The 21,970-nt window shown below is 42.0% G+C and overlaps 1 protein-coding gene across 2 annotated transcripts in view; it reads right to left on the bottom strand.

Moving 5' to 3' along the window:
• Positions 1-850: 850 nt before the first annotated feature.
• The window catches only part of LOC148645207 (dual specificity mitogen-activated protein kinase kinase 3-like), a 42,890-nt gene continuing 21,770 nt past the window's right edge, over positions 851-21,970 (bottom strand). For both annotated transcript variants that reach the window (XM_088613405.1, XM_088613406.1), the window contains exons 4-12: positions 14,261-14,374; positions 13,414-13,533; positions 11,914-12,030; positions 11,609-11,660; positions 10,381-10,508; positions 9,732-9,809; positions 7,785-7,924; positions 6,844-6,889; positions 851-5,657 (exon numbers count right to left, since the gene is read on the bottom strand). In XM_088613405.1, coding sequence (XP_088469531.1) covers positions 5,571-5,657; positions 6,844-6,889; positions 7,785-7,924; positions 9,732-9,809; positions 10,381-10,508; positions 11,609-11,660; positions 11,914-12,030; positions 13,414-13,533; positions 14,261-14,374 — 882 coding nt within the window. In that variant the 3' untranslated portion in view covers positions 851-5,570. The remainder of the gene's footprint in view (positions 5,658-6,843; positions 6,890-7,784; positions 7,925-9,731; positions 9,810-10,380; positions 10,509-11,608; positions 11,661-11,913; positions 12,031-13,413; positions 13,534-14,260; positions 14,375-21,970) is intronic.

The raw sequence follows: 21,970 nt of genomic DNA, 5'->3' as shown, positions 1-21,970 counted from the left end.
TCATTATTCCACTGAGAAATTTGAAAAAAATCCCACCTTTTATGGGTACCAAACTGGAACTTATATTGCTGCAATTTTGGCAAGATTAGACATATATCTGTGCATAAAGTGGACGTTATATTTACATATATAATAACATGTGTATTGAGTAAAGACGTAACACCATCTTTAAAACAGCCACATCAGAATTACACTGCAGTTTCTAAAATTAGTGGACTTACTGTGAACATATTTTCTGGCATTGGCCAAACAGTGATGTCAGAGTTTCAAGGCTGTTGCCGAATGTAATCCTGACTTCCACTTCACAAAAATCAGAGCTGTTTGCTGTTCTTGAAAAATGGCATTTGTGAAACCAGCTCAATGCCGACTCAGATAAACAAGAGTCTGAGGTCAAAAGCAGCTGACGCATTTAACCTCACGATGAGGCAAGCTTCACATAATTGCTTTCTAATTGTCCCAGTTGGCACTTTTTTGTTAAAACATGTTTGGATTTTCATTTACCATCTTGGCAGGCACATGGTTGTAAACTGCTTTGTTTTCACACTTAGGATTTCCATGAACAGCATGATAGAAAAGGTTTGTCGCACAGCTGAAAAATCCACGCTTAAGGTACATGTTTATCCATAACATCACAGTAGAGATCATTTTAAAACTACGATTTCTCACCAGAACAAATAGACTGAAAAGATAAATGTGTTAACAAGGCATTTTTTATGCAAAATATTTTTCTGTTGTGAAATCTAATGACACTGTGGCATACATTTTGCTGTTAAAAACACATTTGCGGAATACCAGTTATGCACACCTATATTCTAAAACCAACTCGCAATAAGGGTCTGAATATTGATACTTTGGACAAATGGATTAAAAATTTTATTTTATAATATATTTTTTTAATAATTAAAATGCATCTTTACAATAGTCACCAAACAGAAACATTGTATTTTGACACTACATCCCATCCCCAAACCTCATCTCACATTTTCATGCAGTTGCAGTAATTTAGCTATAAGCAAAGCATATCTCCAAGCATATTCACTCAATGAATTCCAGCAGGTCTTGAACAGGGCTGCTGTTATACTAAGCAAAGTCTTCTGCAGAAGAGGACAGATTTACTAGAAGTCTCTCCGTGTTACGAGTCTTGACTTGGCAGTTTTCACCATTGTAATAAAACAGCTTAGTTCCAGAATAACACAGCAAAGGCACATAAAATAAAGGCCAAAGGATAGAATAAAAGTCCCATTTGCAAAAAAATAAATAACGTTCTTCAGAAAAAAACATTGTAAAAGGAGTTCTGATTATTACAGAGCTCTGTTAAAAGGATGCCACATATAGATAGAAACTCTCCTTAGCTGTTTGTTTGCATGAATCATGGGCTGAACAAGTCTTTCAAGGCTGCACCTGGAATGGGACATCCAACACCAAATAACAGGACAGCCTCAATTAAATTTAACAAGACTCAAAGCCATAAGATTCACCTTCAGCACTGACAGGACTTGGAAGAAGACAAGAATGGTGCCAGATGAGTGGTATAATACACTCAAATACTCAATCATATGAGTAGGACGCAGAAATAATTGTCTGTCTAATAATCGCAAGATCTGCGCTAGCACTGGAAGGGAGACGATTGTGCTTTGTCATATAGCGCCTGCTATGTTCTGCACTGCAGCAGCTGAATCACTGTGCGGACCTGTAGTCTGAAACATTAGGTAGGAAATCTCGAGATTCAGATCTTATTTTGAGCTGTTATATAGCAGACCCCATCACATTACTTTAAGGCAACATTCTCCGAGGCATTGAAAAATCCATTTTAAAACTAAAAACAATGGTTTCTTATGAAATGCATTTCAGTTCATCCTAATTAGGACTTTGATGCTATATATAGTTTTCTATATATTTTTGACTCTAGGGGAGTGATTCAAAATACTGAGAAGATAGAATTAAAGCACTTTAGATGTAGTAGAGGTGTTTACAACAAAGCAGTTTAAAAGGCATCTAGTTTCCTGTACAGTAAGTGTTGAAGAACGTTTTTTACTTAAGACATAGACATTGTGGGGCGTACGGTTTATTTTCAAAGGCACACCGCAGAGCATTTGGGAGTGAACTGTAACAGATTTTGATTTCCAAGAAACGCAAACGATAAGCTCTAGTGTATAATATAAGCAGATGCATGGCGTCACAGCCTGGTTTCGCCAAGTTTAACAAAAGAACAAGTCCCAGCAGTGTGTGTGTGTAAACCCCTTTCACGCTGCCTTCAACAAGTTCTCCAGCTGACAGCTACTAAATGCAAACTAGAAGCAGATGCTAACAGATCTTACAGCCTGCTGCAATGCGCTGCAGAGGACATGCATTTAATCAGACCTTCAGCTCCAAAGAAAATGCAGCTTCCTCTCTGGATCCTGTACTCGAGGTTAAGAGTCAGTTAAGGACTTTGGTTTGATTATGGCTGAATGTCTGTGACTCTATCCATTTCATCAGAGGAACTTTTCATCATAATGCATATATATCCATCCACCTCACCTCTCATTTGCATGTAGACACATCCTTCCAAATCATGATTTTTGCCTTGGATCAGGGGTTCCCAACCTTTCTTATCAGCTGAACCCCTTCAAACTAAATTATTTGCCTCAAGTACCCCCTTGAGATTTTAACTAAATCAAACCTTTCAATAAATTGTAGATAAATGCTACAGCAACCCCTCTTAACATGCTTCTTTTCACCTGGTAAAATATTAATATTATTACTGTTATTCTTATTATTACATTGTTATTTATTAACAGGACTATTTAATTTGACATTGACGTTTCCATCACAATCTCACGAACCCCCTGCAGTCCCGGGCTGGGAATCCCTGCCTTAGGTAGCTTGTAACTAAGTGCATAGTGACATGAACAGCTCCGGATACAGTTGCACATGCACAACCAGACTGGCCAGTTCCACTACTGAGGGACTTGTCTATTTCTATCCAGAGCAGCGCTCTGTGGTTAGATGGAGGGGGATTCAAGTTTCACTTGCCTCACTCAAAGCTCCTGCCTGACCTCTGGCGGGTCTGACTACTGCATATAGAAAAAAGAGCAAAATAAGGAGAAACACAGCCAAGAAAGGACATTCTTGTCAATACAGTAGCTTAATATTCGAAATATCTACAAACAGACCAGAGCTTGTCGAATATCACGGATCTATGACAATGATTAATGTTCCATCTCTCGTTTCAGCCCTATTGTTTAGTTTATCTGTGAGGAAAGGCAGTGCGCAGTTCAGCACAGGATCAATTTGCCTGAGAGCTCGAACCAAGTTCTTATATTTATAAAGGCCTTTTGACACAGTTCTCCAGTAGACACTTTGGATATCGCACAAGGAAATGTTACTGAACCAGAACATTAAATATACAGGCACCGAGTTCTCTAGTATACTGGTGTGCTTTTGAACGTTTGTAACTAGAATCCTTTTTCAAAGTGACCTGGCAGTCAATGCAGTTTTGCATCAGGCAAACTTTTAAGCCTGCCAAAAGCTCTTTTTGCAAATGAAGAGGCACATAAAGTAGTCAATGCCTAAACCCACCTCAAAAACAGAAAATCCTAGATTTGCAAAGATTCTGCTAAAACAAAATTCTGTTCTGTCAGATGGGTGACTGGCAGATATCATACTAGATAAAAGTCTAGCTGATCAAACATCATTTAATCAGATCATAACAAACCACTAGACCTTGTAAAACAAGGGACTCAGAAATATTTGCTCAGCCTTAATAATCCTCCAACCAGTGGCATAAATATTAGAATCAGAAAGACCTAAGTCTAGGCAGTTAATTTAATTCAGGATGTGTGGAGTAAACATTCTGTAATGGGTAAAAAAATTTGGAAATAGGTTTTTAAGCACAAATGATCAAATGTTTAAAATTATAGCCAATTTAGTGTGCAGTACGTTACACAAAGGGGTTAACATGAAAACAATGACGATCGAAGGACTCGATACTTCATATTAAACAACAGTGGCCTTGTGGTTCCATAGGTACATTTTCACTGCAGTTCAGGGTCTGTTAAACACTTTGGTAAGAAATGCTGATCAAAGATCTAACTTCCAGCTTTGAAATACAGGAAATAAAGACATGACCCCCCTGACTTCAGAACTGAGGCTGCTGCCAGCACATTGGTTTCCTGGTCCTGTTTCCTGTTGGAAAGCTGGATAATCTTAAAGCACACCCTAAAAGTGAACATACAAAACTTTGCACACAATGTCTACATGACTAAGTTTAACAACTGCTTCTTCGATCACAAATAAATTGTTTGGAGAAACTGCTCATTTAATGGGGACTTTCCTAACCTGTTGGACTGGAACATAAACTAGAGACCCCCCGATTTTGAGAAACACCCTAAGGTTTTTGATATACTGCACTGCCCGTGTCTCAGTTTAATCTTCCTTTTTTGTACCCAAGCCAACAGAACAGTATCAGTCAAGCTCTCTTGAATTAAGAGCCAGTCCTGACTAAATGATTTGTAAGTGCAAGGTGTCAGCCTGACTGGAGGACAGGTTTATCAATATCAGCAAGGTACATCTGTGTCCTCAGGGACAGCAAGGCTATCTCATGGAGGAAAGACAGAAATCCGAACCATCTGATTGGAGGGGCTTTGGGCTGTGAAAAATTGATCAGCACACCCTGGGAACATCTGTAAATATTATAGGCTGCTGGCACAGAAAAACAAATGAATCACAGTGGAGGTGTCTTTTATTTTAATTCACCTATTACTCTTTTAAGCTTCCACGGCACTAACATGACACTGAAGGGGGCCAGAGGCAAAAAATTTTTTTAAAAAAAGCAAAAGTGCACGATTAAGAGAAAACATCCGAGAGAGGATTCAAAAATCAGAAGTTGGAGTACATTAATGCTTAGCTCCTGTAAGCAGCGTTTTCACATTTGTTAGAATCAGTCAGTGGCCTTTAAAAAAAAAAAAAGTGCTAGTTTCTTTTTTTTTTTCCCCCTCTCAACCATGCGAACAGATAAAAGATAAATAAATCAGTTTTAAACCTCTGAAAGCAGAGGTCTCACCTTTTCGCCTGTCTTCCTCCCTTTTTTTTCCCCCTGATACATTCAGCAAATTAATCACTGCCACTTATATACATAATACAGATATAATGGTTAACCCGCCTATTTAAGCTTATAGCAGACTGCAGTACTCAAACAGGAGAACGTGGAATTATGACAAACACTACACGTTTTTCGACACAGGATTACAGGCGGAGCAGATTCTTTAAATACGCTTTTTTTTCCCCTCCGTTTTGTGTGTACCGAGTAGGCATTGCCCAGTTGCGACACCACAGTTCTCAAGAAAAAAAATACCCATGGCTATCGTCTCGGTTTGAAAGCTAAATATGAAAAGTTTCCTCTTGTGTACCAAACTATATATCATACATATACAAAAATGATCTTAGCAAATACTGCAAATGATGTATGGTCAGTCTGCTATACGTTAAAAAAAAAATGGGGTCTGTGGCGACTGCGCCACAGCCATTTTTATACAAATCCAGGGATTTTTATTTTTTTTTACGGTGCAGAAAGGAAGAAGAGAGGGTGGTTAATTCTGTCCGTCTTCCAGGATCTCTTTCACGAAGGAGGCTACGTCTGTTTCCTTGGCGTCGTGCGTTTTGAAGAAAGGGTGTTCCTACACGGGAGAGAAGGAGAAAGACTGGAGTGAACGGAACGTATTCAGAGTGGGGGAGGGGAGGGTGTGGCACGATTTAGTCCGTCCATCCAGCCACGCCTTGAGAATTCAAACTTTCACTCGGTACCGGATTTCCCATTAGGCACTGCAGGCACAGTGCCTAGGGCCTACGAAGGAGGGAAACACTAGTGACTGACGAAAAACCAGCTGAAACAACAGGCTTGGGATCGGCTCTAGGTGCTCCAAATCAATAATCACACGCTATCTAGCGGCTCTTCTAGAAACTAGAAGGATTGAAGTGATGGTCGCTCGACTCTCTCCATCAATCACGTGGTTTAGCATGAGAAGAGTTTAAAGTGCGTCACGTCCATCGACGTCATTCGATTGGCGTTTACCCCTCGTTTTGCACATCCAGGGCCTGCGAACGCCAAAATCCGTCCCTGCTTTCACTGGTGTGAAGGTGGTTAACCACAACTTTCGAATGAACGACGCAACAGACTAAGATTGCCAGACAAATCTAACTAGTGAGCGAGCCTCTCTCTGCCCTCTTTTCATGATCACATAATAGAGGGTTGCTGATGTTACTGATGTCTTTTAACCACATGTACTTAATACTGGTGCGATGGTCTAGGTGTGGAATTGGTTATATATGAATTTGGCTATTGTGCTCCCCACCCTCGCTAATGTCAAGACCTCCTGTCTTTGATTTTTCTCCTTGTTGCCCCAAAACTGTAGGTCCAAGCTTCTAGGAATTATATAAATGTCATCAGTTTTGTTCCACAGTTGAGAATTTGTATCTTTTTCTCCCGTTTTGTGTGTGTTTCTGTGGTGCTCACTGATGAACTGGAGCCCCAGTCCCTGCTTTGGATCCTGTACTTCTGAGACCTTTGTCACTGACTCATGTTGCTAGCTCTCTGTCCAAAGACTTCTACAAATTCTCCTAAATTTGCATGAAAATGGCAAATCAATCACTTGCGTTATGCCATAAACATTGCTTAATAAGGCTCGACTGTATGGGAAAGTATTGGATAAAAGTGAAGGCGGTGTCATTCATCCCGAAGAAGGAAAATCAGAGGAAGCAGTGGCTTCTTGAAAGGTTTAGAATGTATTCTTTTCTATCAATATATTTGCGAGAATTGACTGAAATAATTCAGAACCTTCTCTGTTAGAAAACATTCAGTCTTACCATCAGCTCAAGGTAGTTCATTCTTTCCGCTGGATTCTTTTTCAAACTGGAAAAAAAAATACCAAGCATTGCATTTGTCAGTGAGAACTTTAAAATGAGAAACGTTGTGTATTAGAACTTGGACACAATTTGTACTGTAGCTGTGAAATAGAAGTTAGACCAAAAAGCTTTTCTTTTTACAGAAATGGGCCTTAAACTCAAGGCAATATGACGAGTGCAGAACTTTCTTTGCAGTGGAGTTTTCATCTCTATGTAAAGAGCTCTGCAGGCGTTCAGCTGTACAGTGAACTTAAAAGGGTTACAAAGCAGTGAATTTAAGACTTGTACAGCACCTTTAGCGAGCCGCTTTCTGAGACTCATCCAAAACACAAAGAAATAATGAGTCAGGCTCCACTGCAAGTTGACTTTTGGGTGCTATTTATGTGTAACACAGACAAAAGCTTCTACACTATTGTGATGTACCGCCCTATATCCAAAAAGTAAGTAAAGAACAGAGAGTCCAGGACCTTGGTTTTACGTCTCATCCGAAGGACGGCTCCTTTTTACAGTATAGTGTCCCCATCACTATACTGGGGTATCAGGACCCACATGGACCGCAGGGTGAGCACCCCCTTGCTGGCCCCACTATCACATCTTCCAGCAGCAACCTTGGTTTTTCCCAGGAGGTCTCCCATCCAGGTACTGACCAGGCTCACTCCTGCTGAGCTTCAGTGGGCTGCCAGGTGAGAGCTACAGGGTGAAATGGCTGCTGGCCCCCACATCCTACCCCAACATCAGCTCCTACCCCCTGTGGAGGCCATCCGGGGGCCAAAAGCCACAGGCGACAGTCGGTCTAGCACAGGTGATACACGAAGAGGGGTCCTCAGAACAGCTCAGAGGGGCGCTTGCCGGGCACCGACAGAACGACGCGCGGGGGGGCGGCGTTCCCGACGGATCCTCACCACTGTGCCGTGAAGTCCACGAACTCCCTGGAGAAGCGATCCGGCGGCAGCTGGGGGGAGGGCTCCTCCACCACCTGTTTCAGCTGCTGGAAGGGGGTCCCCCACGACTCGTACGGGAAGCGCAGAATCGCCAGCTCGATCTGAGGTGAGGGGGGGGGGGGGGACGACACAACATTGTACTTTTTAATACCCAAAGACGAAACCAAAAAGACGGCCCTTCCGGTGCGCAAAGTCTTTGTTTGAGGATGAAACTTTCAGCAAACAGCACGAGCCGATCCGATAGCAAGAACATACTGTAGCGGTATACACACAGGAGGGGCACCCCAAGAAGACCCTATATTTTTTTATTAATATTCCTACGTGATGGAAGATTTTACCGACCAAGTTCTGAAATATTCCCATAATGAACTTTAATTAGGGTTAATTAAGTAATAATGAAGGCCACCTGGGCAACCTAAGTAGAATGGTCTGGATTAAGAATGGATTTAAAAACCGTATCTACTTAGCACGTTTTGCAACGAGTCAGCAAAAAAACGAACTTGGTGCACATTTGTGTACGTTCTGCCATCTCGTTTATCTTTCTCTCATTTTGGGTACAGTATTTTATTCATTCACTTGCAACCCCTTCTGTTCCAGATCTGTCAGAACAATAAGAAATTAAATTCCCCGTGGGGAAAGATGTTATACAAAGCTTTTTCTGTTGAAAATGATGGAAACACTCTCGGCAAAATGAGACTGTCTACATGTTAAACACTGGCTGTTTTACATCAAAAGGCAAGTGCAGAATTCTACAAGAACACTAATGTTCATATTTTAGAGATATGAGGATGAAGAACTCTCCACATACGTATTTTCTAAGCATACATTAAGAGCAATGCAATTTTTATACCCCTTTGTTGTTACATTGATCTTGATAGGAAGAGCTTTACACTGAATAAAACAAAAACCTCCCCAATTATTCTGTCATACAGAGATGACTTTAGGCATAAGAAATCATTCTTTTTCATCGCTTGTTTTTTGTGCCTCATGCAAGACTCTGAACGTGGCTTGTGTTTTTTTCTTTTTGGATTGACCTAAAAAGGCCGAATTTATAACCTGACTCGGTAACCTGCACTCATATCTCGTGTCACTGGGTGATCAGCCTGTCTGCAGAAGATCTCACAAGACGTTAATCAAAAAACGCCTTTGGCTTTTGTTTTATTTTTCCTTCTGTCCTCAGATGGGGAAAAAAAATCCTTTGTCAGATAAGCTCAATGGAACAAACACGCTTCGTTTCATTAAGTGGTACAAGCTGCCTAATTGAGTTTCTAACAGTTGCAGTGGATGTGAATCACAGTAAAGCAATAATGAACAGAGTGTCAGTGGGAGGCATTAAGTATTATACAAGAGAATAGTTGCCAATCAATGTTGTATTTTTTTCCCCACAGATGAAAATTTAATTTAAAGTGGCTCGCGCTGATAAAGGAAAACTTAAGATGCTGCGTGGCATTAACAGTAAAATATTTTACTTTACATTGCAGTCCAACTGGTTCAAGCCTGATCTGTCGATAGCTGATTGGGATTCCCAATGGAGTGACACACTGGGATAAGGTGGGACTGGAGCAGCCACAGTATTCGCAATATTGTTTTCAACAGCTTAGCCTTCCCAGGTGCCTGTGAACTTGTGTGATTACAGAGAGTTGCATCAGTCCTCTGCCTGATGCCAGTGCTTCTGTAGGCAGAGTGGGACCTTGCAGAGTGAAATAAGGCAGGAAACTCAACGACGTCTATTTTGAAGGACGCACGCCCATAACTTTCATCCTTCCAAAGCTGGCCAGAGGTTCGTGCAGATAAACCAAGTCAGCTGATCGCTGAGGATTTCACAACAGGGCCACATAAAAGAACAGTACCGGGTCAGTTCCAGAATTTTAAGAACAGGGGACAGAGGGGCAAAAACTCCTTCCTTACCAGCGTGATTCCTAGACTCCACACGTCCGATTTCACGTTGTAGCCCTTCTGACTCAGTTCGGGGTTTATCCGCTCAGGCTGGAAATACAAAGTCAGGGAGTGTTTGCACCAAAGGTCATCAGAAAGAAAGCACGCTGAGGTTTTCCGCGATATGGGAATGAAATCAAAACCGTGCACAGACTGATCTTTCTTCTTCTCCCCTGCAAATTATATTTTGAAACGCAAAGATCCGTAGCCGGATATTGTTTTTGATCTGTGAAGATAAAAGCGGGTTCAAGATCAACTCAAACGACTGAAAAGCACACATTTTACTGCGCACTTTCTCTTAAGGCTGAGTGTGAAACTTCTGAATAAACTAGATAGCTGGGCTTTTTTTAATCACTAGAACAGAATCTAACCACAGAGTTCCCCGTTGCACCATGACAGTTCTGTCTGTGGTTTTAACTGTTTCCTGCAGCTCGAGTTTAGAAGCTGATTAGTGGGTCGTGTTCTTCAACAGAGGACACACAGGTTAACGAGAAATGCACATACTTTGAGTTATATCGGGACACTGAATAGTTTGCACTAGCCAAACTGTACGCTACAGAAGGGACTGATAATGTGAGCGACAGACATAAGGAGGAGTCCTGTCTCGATAGGCGATACTCACGGCCATGTACGGTTTGCAACCAGCATCTAAGGTCTTTGCAACAGAATCTACGAGGTAACCACTGATCCCAAAATCACACATTTTCACGTGGCCTTCATTGTTGATGAGGACATTTGATGGCTTTACATCTGTGGGGGTGGGAAAACAAAATAACACTTAAAAAACATGCAAACATTTAATTATGCGTTTTGATCTGCAGCAGCAAATGACAAGTAATTCTGCATGGCACAGTGCAAACTTCTAGACATCAAATGCATCACATACGGATTTTTCACACTCTGCACAGTAGGCAAGGGAACTATTGCTTGTGTGTACGATGCCTGCATTTGACGAGACTGTAGGGGAACATAGTTTTCATTGTTTAATGTCCCAGGTACACAGGGAAGTGCTGTTGATGGCAGGAAGAGAGCACTTAGAATTTTAATCTGTGGTCAACAAACTGGCACCACACGGGATGTGTCTTGACCACACTGCAGATCTCAGAACAGCTAATCACCGCTCATGACTGCTCAATACCCTTTGAAGCCTATTCTTGAGAAACTATTCTACTGGTAACACACACTAAAATCGAACAACATCAGGCCTTCATCCATAGTTCATATTGAGAGACTCCCCCAATTCCTGGCATGATCTCACGAGAAAAGCTTCTTTTATTTCCCTTTTGAAACAATTTGTAATTTGTTCCATAAAACAACACTAAGTGTATTGTTCTGCATTTTACCTCTATCGGGGCTTCCCCCCCCCAGTCAGGTAGCACTATTACTATGGAATATGATTTGGCAGGAAGCTCACATGCTGCTGGAACGGTGTTCCCAAGTGTGTCCTAAAGTGGGCACACATCGGCAGCATGTTGCCCAGCTGTTGCCACTGTGCCGGCCAGAGTGATCACACAGGGCAACAGGCTGGCAACAGCTTCCATCAACCCCTTGCCGACATCAAAACGAAAAAATGTAACCATGTGACCAAGCCCTCATAGTTACTTTTCAGGTGTCTACAAATGCTTTAGATACTGTAACTATCAGACACATAAGAAGACACATGTTATAGATCATCATCTTATACTGCACATTAATTGTTTGTGTTTGCAATCAGGATGCAAGCGCCAACAGTAATGTATGTCTAAGACGCTGACAGTTTGACAGGAGTCAAAATCAATATACAGTATACATAGACAATGTATATGAATTGACTGCAATACTCCCAAATTTCCCCAGAGGGCACCTCTTACCTCTGTGAATCACAGACAGCTTACTGTGTAAATGTTCTAATGCTTTGACAATCTGGAGAGCAGAAAAATACAGGAAACATCCAGTTAATACACCTCCCATATCTGGATTGAGCAATTCCAAAATTAAAATAATATACAACAGAAATGAATTTGGAATTGCATGATTATAAAAAAGAACTAGTGTTGACAATTTAAAGACTTGAGTGTCTTTTTCAGGCAGAATAGGTATAACCTTTTTCAGGCAGAATAGGATCTGTTAGTCCTGTGCAGTTGCATTGAAAAATCAGATCAAATCAGACACTTACAGACACAGCCATTTTCCCTAGAATGTCCTCTGGTATTTTCTTCTTTTTTTCTATCACTTTTTTGTAGAATTTGTCCAGTGAGGTATCCATCAGTTCCATGCAAATCCACACATCACCCTAGAGAAGAATTAACCTTGTCATCATCCAGAGTACAAGCGTCTCAGATGCCACTTGTTTGACATGTATAGGAAGTTGTCCTGACATTACACATGTTAGAAATGTTTTTGAAAAATTCCATCGTGCATCTTTTTTAAATGCTGCCCCTGAATATTTCTAAAATGATTGTTAATGTGGATTTGCACAACTTTCCGGGGATTTGGAGAGAAGGTCACCTTTTCACAGATTTTGGAGGTTTGGAAGATACAAAATCAGTGCCTACGCAGCAAGAAAGGAAGGAGAAGTGCAGAAAAGTTTCAGAAAAAACATTTACCGTTAGACTACATGAGATTAAATGAAGTTCCCATTTCTTAGCACTCTGCTCTGAATTAGCGGGGATCTGCAATGCTGTTTTTCTATTTGGGGTTTAGAAAGAACTGGTATTGTTGAGTGCCTTTCAAGACAATTTGAAAGTAAAATGTAAAATACACAGTAACATACAAAACCTCCAATTTACATTACAAAATGGAAGAAAAATGCAAATATGCGCAGCGCCATATTCCAGGATTCAGAACAAGGCAACAAAACTTCTGGTGAGGTGAAACAGCCCTATTACATTGTAAACAATCAGGCTTGAGAATTCGTCTCTTTTAATCCAATAGAAATATTGCTCTCGACCTAGAGACAGTTTTGCCAACAAATAAAACTTACTTGTTAACTCTGCATGCAGATCATATTGGAACATTTCTGGGGTAAAATGTCTGCAGCACAGCCTGTACTTATTCACTCGTACATCCCATTACATTAGTCATTACGGTGACTAGTGAGCAGGAAGGCCATCACGTCTCAATTCACGTGAACTCTTGCTCTCGCCCGTGGTGAGACCAGCAGTTTGCGGCAACTATCCAGTACTTTCAGAAAGTTCACAATTTTGTGCTTAATTCGGAATTTGTCAACTTTTGCGATTACTGTCAATGAATTTAGTTAATGAGCCTTAATAACGGTTTGAGAAACTGAACTGCATTTCCCCTTAAAGCCTTTCTACTCTTGGATACAAAGCACTACCTAGCAGTGCATTATTTTGTTAAACTATTATTATTTAACTTTAATAATATAGGATAGCTGAGTTAAAGTCATCTACATCTACATATTTTTCTGCTTCTAACATTCCGGTTGTGGGAAAGCATGTCTCTAATACACCGCAGAATTGCCTCTAACCGATATACAGTGACAGATATGTGTCCACCACTGGGCAAATTTGTCCTCATCATCAGAAGTGTTGTGGCTAATGAAATGTGCAATATAACAGGAGACTCCATATTCCACAAAAGGCTTTTGGGAAGAAAGCGAATCTGCTGTCTTACAGCGAGTAAATGCAGCTCTTGCCTGTATGTTCAGACCTACCTCTCTGAAAAGGGCTCCGTAGAAGGTCACAGTGTAAGGGCAATCCACTGTCCTCATAGAAATGTCCAGGTCCATCAGCAACCTCTTCTGTTCTTGACTGTTCACAGTGGCTCTTATCCTCTGTAGGGGAGGTAACAAGATCTCTCCTTTAGCCTTGCTCTATGAGTGGTGCAGTGGAAGCTCTGTGCTTTTTTCCACTAAGAAATTTCAAGTACACCGTGTGACAAATTAGTGGCTCTCAAGTCTTCCAGGCTCTTCACTGCCGGGTAAAATTTGAAAACGGGAGCCACAGACATGAGACGAAAGGCACTGTGCGGCAATTGACTGCCCTACTGTTTTATATACTGTGTCTGGCCTCTACCAGAGCAAAGGAACAGGTCAAGGTTTATTCCAATGCTGAAAAGACAAAGAGACTTTTTCTTCTGACCATGGAATAAACCTTGACCTGTTCCTTTGCAGCCTACGCATGCTGGCTCAGCTCCCTACTTTAACCACTCCTGGAGCAACCCGCTTACCGTCAAAGGCCAATGAAATGTGTTTGTCTGGAATCCCCCAAAAAATGATAACGCCCTGATTCAGAGTAAGGAGGGGGAAGATGCGGAAATGAAAACGTGAAGGGGTACTCCCTGCACTAGCTGAAACTCATGCAAACCCCTGTTGGTCAGCACTGCCTTTGGTGAGCAGTAAAATCCAGACAAGTCAAGAGTTCAGGTTTGACCAAAGTTCCGCTCGGCTTCTCGTGATAATGAAGTCTCGGGCGGCTATGAACGGGGGAGGCTTGTGCCTCTTCCAGCCCCCCGGGGGGGACCCGAGCGCCGGGGAGCTGCTCGCGTGACGACTCACTCACTTTCACCGCCATGATGGTGCCGCTCTGCGCGTGCCGGACCCTCTCCACCACGCCGTACGCCCCCCGGCCCAGCTCCGACAGCGACACCAGGTCGTCGGCCTGCACCTCGAAGTTCTGCAACCCAACAAGACAAGCGGGCGCGGGGACTCTTAATATCCGTGAGAAGAGCAAGCCAAGCCCAACACCCCAGGGCCCGAGCTGTGGCAGAGCCGCTGCATACTGAGAATCCATATAATTTACCACAACATACCACCCTTAAAAACACAATTAGCACTCGTTGTGTCTTCATTATCGTCCCCGTTGAGCAATACCTATTCATTTTGAACCCTCCTGAGTACAGGAAGGATTTTAAATCATTATTAACCATAATCATTTCAGATGTCACAGCTGTAATGATTGTAATTACAGTGCAGACGTCTTTCTTCTGTTGGAAAAGAATACTGCTGCGATATATCATTCAAAGAAATGCACAACTATATATATATAATCAGTACACTGCAGGACTGAAAGCAAGTCACAAGTATCACCTGTGTGATTGAGGGACTAAAATTCCCTGTGGCTGGAGAATTGTTTTAGAGTTGACAGAGTTCAAGCATTTTTAACTTTTTTAACAGAATCGGCCATCTGAAAAGAAATGAGTCCACCTATTAAAACCATTTTTGTTGCTTTTGATAAATAATGCCCCATCTTTGAACTTTATTAGCTTCAGAATATCACTTTAATTCTGTTTCTTTATTCCCAAAATTACCTTATTACTGATGTTATAATCAGGCTACCTCTTAATCACTAGAGGCATCGTGAGTGCGGACAGACACACAATAGTGAAAGGAAGGATACAGCACATTTCTCACGTCGAAATCGCTGTCCGGCTATTTTTAAACAGCAGGCCAAGGTAGGAGAAGGAAAACAGCATGAAAAAAAGATCAAGACAGCGGGCTGACAATCTCATTGATTGCCCATCATGGTTTTCTAGGAAATGAGAGAGTGCCAGTCTTTGAATTTTTCTATAGGCAAAAAGGCTAATTATTTGACACCTAATCACCCCCTAGGTAAGATAAAGATACTGCATGACGATTGTTAGCCACAGAACCCGATTACAAAATAAATTAACAACCTTAGTTTAAAAATGAGGCAAGTAGAAAGGTCATCTAATGTTATCTTCCATGAATAGGCACCAAGACTGAAAACAAATGGAGAATAAGGATGCGATGCCCAGTGAAGCACGATATTGCGATTAGTAAACCTCGTGGTTGTCAGACAGGTTTTAATGCGGCACTTGTCTCATCTTAAAAAAAATAAATAACCCAAAACACTCTCACAAATATGCGGGTCACACCTTTTAATCCACTGGAGGAACACCTGTTACACCTGTTTAATCCTGGCTGTGTTCCTTATACGAGTTAAAGGGCCCAACATCTCCCCCTCAGGGAGAGGGAGATCAAAGTTGTACAATAAATTGCAAACTAATCCTCACCGCTGAATACAAAGGAATCCTACTAATGCCAGCCAGTCCCTTTTCTCAGCCTCCCACAACCTTATATCGAAACTGGAGCTACGCCGGGCTACAGTTTCTTTGTTCCCTGTGCGTAGTAGGGTATTTATCCAGGAAAGGAGGGCTTGTGTGGTAGGGAAGGCGTGCAATTTTCCATATAGTATGAGATCCCCCAGAAAAAAATGCACGCTATTTAATGAACCCATTATCGCCCTGCATCCCATCTGTGCAGCAGGAGAAAACCGGCATTTATTAATGAGATCTGCAGGCTTGAAATGAAGAATTTCCCACCGGCGGTTTTAATATCTCCCGCTGTCGTCAGTAAGCAATCATGCAATTGTGCATTCGCCTCTGCAGCTCACGCCGAACGTTAAATCCAAAGAGATTGCTGGGCGTTTATTTTATCCATAACCTTGTAATGGGGTGGTTACTGTCTACAGAATATGGGCGCTACCGTATAACCATTTCCAAAGGTCGGAACTTAGGGGCTACAACAGGTGAATTTTCAAACGAGCGGGATGAGGCTTTTACAGTATATATTCGAATTCAGTGTTTTCTCTTATCCTGTTGTACAGCCGCTGGTGTGGGGTGAGGATGAGGTCTAGCAGGAGAGGCGAAGGATACTCTCTTACGAGTTCACGGCTTTTTCTAAGTAGTGCTGCTTCATCAATCTGAGTATTCTCTGAACCCAATCCAGGGGTTTGACCTGCAGTTCCTTTACAGTACAGTCTTTTAAAGAGCCAAAGACAGAAAGCATCTAATTTTTACCTGGGTCTTGTATCGGTGTGCTCAAGCACAATGGAAAATAAAAGAACAAGGAACTTTCATCACTTTTTACAAGCAGTTTAGTAGATGTGTTTCTGTCTCTTTTTAAGCCTACAAGCTTTGCATGCTCAATTTGAGGTGTGCTCTGTGTTTTTCTTGATAAAAGCATCACTCTTAGTGTGGACCCCCCAAATTTAAAACCAATTTGAAATATGATTCTTCTAAATAAAGCTCCAGTCCTGTGGCATACGCGATATGGAGGACATTTGCTTTGTCAATAGGTTTCCATTTCTGAGGACTCCTCAGAGCACCCCGAGATTGTGTTTGGAGTATTTTCAAGAATGGGACTGCTTTGTTTTGCCTTGAACTGTGATTTTCCACCTCCAGCACATGAATGCTACTTCTCCAAGACAAATGGGAGTTTATAAGGTGAAGGAGCCTTTTGCTGGGGATTAACAGTGCTGTCCAGTTCCTATGGACATGGTGGACACGGTGTAACACGCATTTGTCCCCACATAAGCAAGCAGTGATGCAAGTTTGCAAAAAGACCTTTCCTGGAAGACTGAATTAGTATGGTCCGTAAACAACACACTGGAGCGTACATAACAAAAATGAAGTGGCCAATAAATTGGAGCATACAAAACACTGCCTCTTAGTGGAACTAAATTTCCTCCGGAGGAAAAAAACTGTATCCATTTATATCTCACTGCTGAGCACCACTGTTTCTTGATAACAGACAAGCTTTTAATCTTTTGTTACACTTTAAGCAGTTAGTCACACTCCCAAAGGCTACGAAAGTAATAACAATAGCACAGATTCATAATTTGAAAACATTTCCTAAAAACAGATCTAGAAAAACTGTAAAATCAGCAAACACTTACAAAGAACTGTATTTTTTTCCTTAACGTACAGCTTGCATGCAAGGTTCATAGTGCCAGAGATAGAGAAAGGCCGCTAAAATAAATGTATGAATTTAAAATCAATAAATTTATTAATGTCAAACAGTGCACAGAAGAGGAGACAAATTATAATTCTTGTAACAGTCAAAATCTCATGAAACTTCAAATTAGGAGCACAGTCACAGCTCCGCAGTTGTAATTCAAGACGGCATCATTATAGTACAAAAAGAGAAAAGCTGACCACTGCAAAATACCAAAATACCTGACAGTGGGTATTTATTTGTAAACCCTGTGTATCTCCCTGTGTTTGTGTTTGTTGGCTCTGGGTGCTCCGATTTCCTCCCACAGTGCAAAGACATAGAGGTAGGCTAATTGGCTTCTGGGAAAATTGGCCCTGCTGTCAGTGTGTGCACGTTAGGATCTGTGTGTGCCCTGCGATGGACTGGCGTCCCGTCCAGGGTGTACCCTGCCTTGCGCCCATTGCTTGCTGGGATAGGTTGAAGCTCCCTTGCAATCCTGAGTTGGAAGAGGCATTTAGAAAATGGATGGATGGAGTTTGAAGCTCGTGATTCGTGATTCACATGCATGTTGTTCATCGACAGTTCTTTCAGATTGGGATATCCATGGCATAGGTCTGTTGTGACCTGATCTGAAATCCGTGTTAATTTCTTTGCACATGGCCACCTACAGTGCATGCTTTGTGGGAATGCCTGGAAAATCAAGCATGCTCCGTGGACATTTTAAAGACAGCAATTGTGAACTTATTTCAGTTTCACCTGACATGATTCAGACCTATTTTATTTAACTGTCTTTGCTGGAAGTTATACAACATACCGAATGACACATTGAATGTTGGGAAACAAGGGATACATTTCAAGTGCTTGCATAGAGATTGGGTGCATCTAACTTGTATTATTAATACAAGGAATAAATAAAAAAACTCCGCTGTACATTGTGTGACAGGGTCTTGTACTGTGAAACAGGCAAAGGACATAAAACCTTTAAGAAAAGGCAGTGGAACTCTGGCAAATAACTGGTACACTTATGGCTGCCAAGTTACTCCTACCTTCACGCTTCAAACGTTAGGGGGCAAACAAAATGAATAATGTCCCAAATATTTGTTATGAATATGATATGGAGGAACTCTCATATTGAAGTTTAGAAGGGAAATATTTGTTATTGTAAACAGAGTGTTCTAAATGTGGACTATCACCATCCCCTGTGTATAAGCTCAAGGTCTACAGCATGCAAAAAATGTCACTGAGCAGTATACAGCACTGGACAACAGCAGGATACTAAATTCCATTACAATGAATACAAGGGCACACAAATACACCAAATGCTCACTGGAAATAAGTAGGTTTTTTTTTATTCGTTTTGCTCATAAACACCCTGATTCAGAGAGCCACGGCTCTTCCTTGTTTGAACAGCTGAATTCAGATATAGCAGGGTCTTACTGAACACAGCACTGAACACTGCGATTAACACCTGGCTTCAGTCCCAGCAGTTACAGGGAACGTGAACAGATCTGGACTCGAACGCGAGTTCTGGCTGTTTGAAAAAGATTACGCTGCCGTGAGAGCTAAATGACTGAATCATATCAGTTTGTAAAGACTAATTAAATATACGTGCGATCAGTACATTTTTTTTGTTATGTCTAGATTGGATTAAGGCAATGACCTGCTGGCCGTGCTCCCAAACAGCAATATTGAGTTCCTGCAAACACTATGATCCGATATGATATTTCCGCAGACAGTCTGTAACTTAGAATGCGGACAGAATCCTTCCGTGCGACTCAAGCTGAAGGTTTTCCTTAGCGCGGTGCCTCTTTCCCCCTTGCGACATTTTTAGAAACGCCTGTTTAACCTCCCTTTTCACCTCCGTCTCACGAATGGTGATGCCTGTCTGTAAATTTGACTGCCAGGCCTGGAAATTCAACCTGAAATATGAGAAGCATCCCCACCCTTTCTGTTTAAGAATGGAATCAAGATTGCAGTGTTGTATTAAGTGTTTGCTGGAGATTGCATTAGTTCTTGTGCACAGGGCACTATTATCAAGACACAATACGTAGATGACGGATTTGCAATTTGCTGAATTCATACTTACAGTATACATGCATATTGAGGCCTAACAGGCAGGTTTTTCATGTCCTTTCACTGTACAAGGTGCACTGCTTGGAGCATATACTGTCTAGCTTTTGCTGGAAAAAATAATGACTCATCATTTCATATCCAGTAACAAAAGCCACGCCTTAACTCAAGCTGAATCATGGTAGTGTTCAACACTGAAATTTCTGAAATAGACCAGTATAAAAACATGATGTCAGCCTAACATCACTTCTCAGTAGCATTTCAGCAGCAGCACTGTTTGCAGGCTCCTTGCTTTACAGGAATAGATACTGGGGTAGTTGTTCTCAAAATGAGGAATCGTTACACCTTTCCCTTTTGCGATGTCAGCGATCATCAATAGCGCACGTCCCTCACATTCCCTAATATGTTTTACTACAGATATGTATATAGAACACCTGCCTGCATTTAGGACCATCTGGGGATGAATTAATACAGCCAGCCGTTATATCACCTTGCAATTTTACAACTGGCAGCCCACTGAAGCTCAGCAGGTGGGAGCCTGTCCAGTACCTGGATGGGAGACCTCCTGGGAAAGCTAAGGCTGCTGATGGAAGTGGTGTTGGTGGGGCCAGCAGGTAGAGCTCACCCTGCGGTCTGTGTGGGTCCTGATGCCCCAGTATAGTGACAAAGACACTACACTGTAAAAAGGTGCCGTCCTTTGAATGAGACATAAAATCAAGGTCCTGATTCTCCATGGTCATTAAAAATCCCAGGGTGTTTCTCAAAAAGAGTAGGGGTGTTACCCCGGCATCCTAGCCAAATTTCCACTGGCTTTTACCAATCATGGCCTCCTGATAATCCCCATCTACAAACTGGCTTCATCACTCTGTTCTCCCCACTGAGAGCTGGTGTGTGGGGAGCAATGATGTCTGCCATCATCCACGTAGGGGGAAATCCCTTATTGTTATGTAATATAAGAAAGATTACACATAAGATAGGGTCATTTAGCCCATTTAGAAAATTGCAACATAGGGAAAACATAAACATACTATACCGGAGAGACAAAAATGTCTGCTATTATTATTCACATAAAGTGTATTGATATGACATGAGAATGTCATATCTATTTTCCTCTCAGAAGCAAAGTAAGGCAGTGCTCTTCCCTCTTTATTTTAACTTGTTCTAAGCCACAGTATTTGCTGACAGGTTTCTTAAGGAAATTCTGCACAGTCAAACAGTAGAGGCTTTTGGAAAGCGCCAACCACCTTCTCTTAAAGGCAGAAGGCTATTTTAGAACTCCTGCCACCTGTCTGGCGAGAAACGTATGACTTCAACATAAAGGCATCGGGACGGCTCATCTCCGGACTCTTCCCGGCTGACACTTCCATAAGGAATGCTGGGCAAGTTCCCGTCGCGCACTAACTGAGGGTCCAGCTCTACAGCTCCTGCACTTCCCCACTAACCCAGTGCAGTGGGTGGGAAGGAGGACAGTTCACGCCACAGCAGGGAGGAGACAGGACTGGCAGGAGGTTAAGGCACTAACCAACCCGGCTTTTAACCCCAGGGCAAGTTCATATTCGGAAAATCGGTTGGGTTTTTTTTAGGTTAGGCGGTCACCTAATCAGCATGCTATGTTTCTGCCCCAAACTAGAACCTTGGAAGGAATTAAAATTCAGCCAGTTTGCCATAGGAATACAATACAAAATGAAGGGATACTGCCATTATGTTAGCAGTGCTAACGATAATGCTTGACGTGACCATTCGGCAGGCGGTCCCTAAAGCCATGCATTCCAAGACGACAAACGGTACCAAACTCCCACTGAACTTTTTGCTGGCAGGGATTTTTGGCTCCTGTTTTATAAAGGAACATCAACAATAGCAAAAGCCAGCATAACCTCCATATTCCTGCGGTTTTCCCGAGTGACAGCGGCCGGTTTCAGCTGCTTTGCACGTTGAGATTAACGGACGAACCTGCTCGTTTTTGTCCTAAACTCTTGAGCAGCTGTATGGGCTTCAATATCACCAACATCAAAATAATTCCTGGTATGAGGGCTGGCTGGCGCAAGCGGAGGGTCAGTGTTGCGCTAGCTTTGCTGTTGTATAGTGGGTTATTTTACATGTCATTAATATTTGTCCCCTGTGGAATGCCAGCCGATTACTCACTGAGCACGTGCACAGCTCTCCGGCTCTGAACATACCTTCTGTATCACCTTGCTCCGAGACAGTGCAAAGGTCCTCCATAAACAAGCCTTCACTGAAGGCACGACTGTTTCACTGTGCAAATTTCACAGTGGTTTTGGGAGTGTTTCTATTTTTGTGAGTCCCCATGCTTCTCTTTAGTGCAAGTTTGTAATGCAGCTTAAAACTGACAGAAAGCAGATATTGAAATCGAGGGAATGTGACAGAACTGTACTATGGACTTACTATTACTAACTCCTTTTTAACAGGGTAGGAACACAACAGGTGCTTGCCACACCTGGGAGCC

Source organism: Lepisosteus platostomus, chromosome 19 (genome assembly GCF_059453375.1).
Source record: "Lepisosteus platostomus isolate fLepPlt1 chromosome 19, fLepPlt1.hap1, whole genome shotgun sequence".
Lineage (NCBI taxonomy): Eukaryota > Metazoa > Chordata > Actinopteri > Semionotiformes > Lepisosteidae > Lepisosteus > Lepisosteus platostomus.
The sequence above is the reverse complement of the archived record's forward strand: the minus strand, read 5'-3'. Positions and strand labels throughout refer to the sequence as shown.